Source organism: Triticum aestivum, chromosome 5D (assembly GCF_018294505.1).
Source record: "Triticum aestivum cultivar Chinese Spring chromosome 5D, IWGSC CS RefSeq v2.1, whole genome shotgun sequence".
In the NCBI taxonomy this organism is placed as follows: Eukaryota; Viridiplantae; Streptophyta; class Magnoliopsida; order Poales; family Poaceae; genus Triticum; species Triticum aestivum.
In genome coordinates this window covers 426,196,760-426,200,564 of record NC_057808.1, presented here as the reverse complement: position 1 = coordinate 426,200,564, position 3,805 = coordinate 426,196,760, and the positions used below count along the sequence as shown (strand labels likewise).

At 49.6% G+C, this 3,805-nt stretch overlaps 1 protein-coding gene across 1 annotated transcript; it reads right to left on the bottom strand.

Moving 5' to 3' along the window:
* Nucleotides 1-2,098: 2,098 nt before the first annotated feature.
* LOC123122358 (F-box/kelch-repeat protein At3g23880) lies at nucleotides 2,099-3,805 on the bottom strand. The gene is made up of 2 exons (XM_044542546.1): nucleotides 3,648-3,805; nucleotides 2,099-3,553 (listed from the first exon to the last, which is right to left on the bottom strand). Exon 2 carries the CDS (start codon nucleotides 3,542-3,544, stop codon nucleotides 2,312-2,314), a length of 1,233 nt encoding a protein of 410 aa, XP_044398481.1. The 5' UTR covers nucleotides 3,545-3,553; nucleotides 3,648-3,805; the 3' UTR covers nucleotides 2,099-2,311.

Sequence of the window (3,805 nt, the reverse complement as noted above, 5' to 3'; positions counted from 1 at the left end):
GAGCCCACGCCGTCGCTGCCCCTTAGGACCACCGCTGCAGTCCACCCATCGTCCGCTGGAACCGGCGAGCTCCGGTGCTGCTATTGGTTGCGCCAGCAGCTGGAACCGGCAAAATAAAAAGCTGCAACCGGCAAACTGTTTTGCTACGGCGCCGACAGTGCTGCCGCGATGAGCTGCAACCGGCAACACAAAAGCTGCAGCCAGCCAACCGTTTTTGCTACGACGACGACGGTGTGCCGCGATGTGCTGCAACCCGGTGGTGCACGGAGCTGCATCCGTTTTGCACCTGAGCCACGGCGACGCCATGGGATGGTTGCGACCTCTGTACGACTAGCTGCAACCATCCATGGCGAAGCTGCTACCAGCGGGAGCCATCCCATGGTGGTGGTGACCACGATCCGTCGTGGTGACCACGGCCGATGGCGATGCTGCAATTGCAACGAGCACAGCTGGAACCAGTTTGTATTTTTGTTGCAATCATCCCCAATTTTTGCTATTACCGTCTTCAGATTTTGCTGGAACCAGACCAAGTTTTGCTATCACCGTCTTTATTTTGTTGGATCCGGCGTCTCATTTTGCTTCCACCGTGTTGGGTTTTTGCTGGAACCGGTGTCTCATCTTAGTTGCTTCCACCGTGTTGTGTTTTTTGCCAGAATAGATGACCAATTTTTTGCTTCCACCATGTTTTGTTTTGCTGGAATCGACATAGCTTTTTGCTACAACCGCTATTGGCTGCGAGCGACGCCGGAGCGCCATTTGATGCTACAACCGGTGATGAGGACGGCCGGCGAGGTTGAAGGCCAACGAGGGCGACGAGGACGGCCGCGAGGGTAGCAACCAGATAGCATGTGCGGCCGGCCAGACGGAAGAGAGCGACGCGATGAAGGAAATCTTTTCGTACGCGTGTGTTTTGACAAAGACAGAGTGCATCGAACTGTTAGAATCAAAAGAAATCGTACGGCTGCGGGCTGACCGGCCCAAAATTGGGCCGGCGCGCCGGCGCCTATTAGTGGCCAAATTTTTTTTGACTACAACCTACTCCGTCGCACACAATAAGATGCAAGGATTTCCAGCTTCCATTCACCAAGAGGCCAACCAGTTCGACCAGATAAATTATAAATTTGAAGATGCAAGATAGAGCAAGTTTTGTAGAAATTGATTGGTGATTTTAGGTACCAACAGGCAAAAGCCAGATTAGAGTCAGCTTATCTTATTCGTTCAGGAAGAGAGTTATAGTAGGCATTAATTCCATTGGATGTTAAAGATAAATTTTATGTGAGAAGTGCCTTGCACGTGCATGGTTACTAGTATACCAAAAGAAACCATCTGGTTCTTATAAATTATCCGAGTTTCTGCAGTACCAAAATAAAACAAAGAACGTGTTCTAAAGAGCATCCACATAGTTCAGTACAGATCTAAAAATGGGAGAGAATCCTACAGTTACAAGACCAAAATCTATAAAATCCAATTATCCAACTAGCACCAGACACAAAAGACAGAAAATACTCTCCGTGCGGTAATCACGCTCTTTGTACAGCAAGCCTTGCCCTACAGAGTTGGGTTCTGAGTTCTCTCTTCATCGCAGAAAAGCTCCTTGCCATCATTTCATTTTACATGGAAGCAGCGGAGAGGAGAGCTTGTAAATTACCACAGCCAGTGATTATGGGACTTCTTGTTGAATATTCACTCGATATGAGTCACCCATAGATCAGCAAACAGATTAATCATGACTCCATTAATTTTGTGTCCCTTCAAAACCGGAGCAGAAGATGAACTACAAGCACAAAAATCAGTAAAAGAATGGTGACAAAAGAAAGGAGCCAAGAGATCGAAGGATAACAGTGAAACAGAAGATGTGACTCAGTGACACCAATGCACACCAGGTAGCATTGAACATTCAAGGACAACATAAATGTGACACAAGCACCAAAGGGTAAGATCACCTTTAAGGAACAAGGTACTGTGCATTATTATTGACATGAGTGCATTCCTGTACTCATATGTTGCACTAGGAGCAGCGTATTATATTTTGAAACACCACATCCAAAAGCTTGTTTTATTACAAACTGACCATATCAATATACCAACTCATTGACCAAACTCCAGAAAATGCCATATAAATGGAACGAACAAAAAACTGCAAATCTTCTCATGCAAAATGTATCAGAGATGGAACATAATATACTCTGAAGGCACACTTGTGTTTTCATCGATGCATGCATCAGAACATTGTCTCACTAACTGTTCGCATTTAGAACATAAGGTGAACAGCCAGTACGATGCATTATTCGCCTCATCAGTGGCAGCTACTCTACAAACTCAGCAGGCTTCCTGTGCAAATGCTAATGGATCTGGAATCTTTCAGTTTTAGCACATCAGAGTAAGTGTCACTTCTTGAATCATAACTTCGCACAAATTCCTCTCCTTGCTCTCCAACACTAAATAAACCTTGTCGACCATTCGAACCACTGAAGAAAATTCCCCCACCATCTAACATCAGAAAAGGATACCTATAAGGCCTAGCAACATGTGAAGGCATGCTGTATCTCTTAACCCAGGTACCTTTCTCAAAATCTGTCAAAAACCACAAGTCCATAGATTTGTAATGAATATTATGAACCACAACTAAGCAGCCGTCCAACTCAGCCAATGATAACCGGAACTCAAGTTCTGAGTAATTGTAAGCATTGTTCTCTTGCACAAACCTCTGGACCTGTTCTGGACCAGGTAGAACACCCCACTCCTCCGTCTCGAGGTTGAAAGAAGCCATGCTACCAGGCTCAATAGTCATAACACCGGACTCATTGTATGTGGAGTTATAATCCATCAAGAAGTAGACCACCACATCGACGACCACGCATCTCACCTTGCGACCTGTACAGATACTGGACGGAGGGTCCTGCTTTCTCCTCCAGCATCCATGGTTGGTGTCATCAAAGGTGATAACCTCACTTACCTGTCGGTCATCAATGCTAGAGACACGGAGCGCCTTGTACCCTCCGGTAGAGGAGACATGCCCAAAAGCACAGGACTCGATTCGGCAGCGCCATATCATTCCCTCTAGTTCATGCTCCAATTCCTCCGATAAGCCCACCGGGAAGGAGATAGTAGCTCCGGTGGCCGGGTTCAGCACCGAGAAGGCCCGAGAGCGGACAACCCAGTTGAAGCAGATGCGGTCTAGCCGCGTGCGCACAACACGGATGCTATCGTAGATCCGGCCAGCGGCATGATTCATCACCTTCATCAGAACAACTTCGTAATCGGTGTTTGGAATCCGCTTCACCACGTTGCCCGACAGATCCGAAATCACAACACCATTATGGTTACCGTCCTCCTGGTAGGCCACGGCGAGGAGCGGGGTCGTGTGGCGGGACCTGTGCGCGGCGACGAAGAGCGGGTCGTGGGTGAGGGCGCGCCAGGCTGGGCAGACGGCGCGGAGGCGGCAGAGGTCCTTGGCGGGGATGCGAAGGAGGACCTCGTACAGCGCGTCCGCGGGCAGGTCGGCGGAGCTGGAGGCGTCCGGGCGCGGCTTCGAAGACGGCATCGCCGTCGGCTGTGGTAAGTAGAGATGCCGTGGGTGAACAAGCGAGGGCGCCAAATCGACGGTGGATTCGGATAAGGTTGTGCCGAGGAGGATTTCGCCTTACCGTGAGGGCCGGCGGTGAGCGGCCGGGCGGAGGGCGGAGGGAAAAGCGGCCGGCTCCGGCGGTCAGTGGCCACCGCAGTGGTCGAGGGTTTGGGGAATTGGGACGGGAGCACGGACTCACCTACAGCCCAGCGGCATTGGGGAATTGGCACTACTAAA

Coding starts and splice junctions, on each gene's coding strand:
- LOC123122358 (XM_044542546.1), bottom strand. CDS start 3,544: ATGCCGTCTTCGAAGCCGCGCCCGGACGCCTCCAGCTCCGCCGACCTG.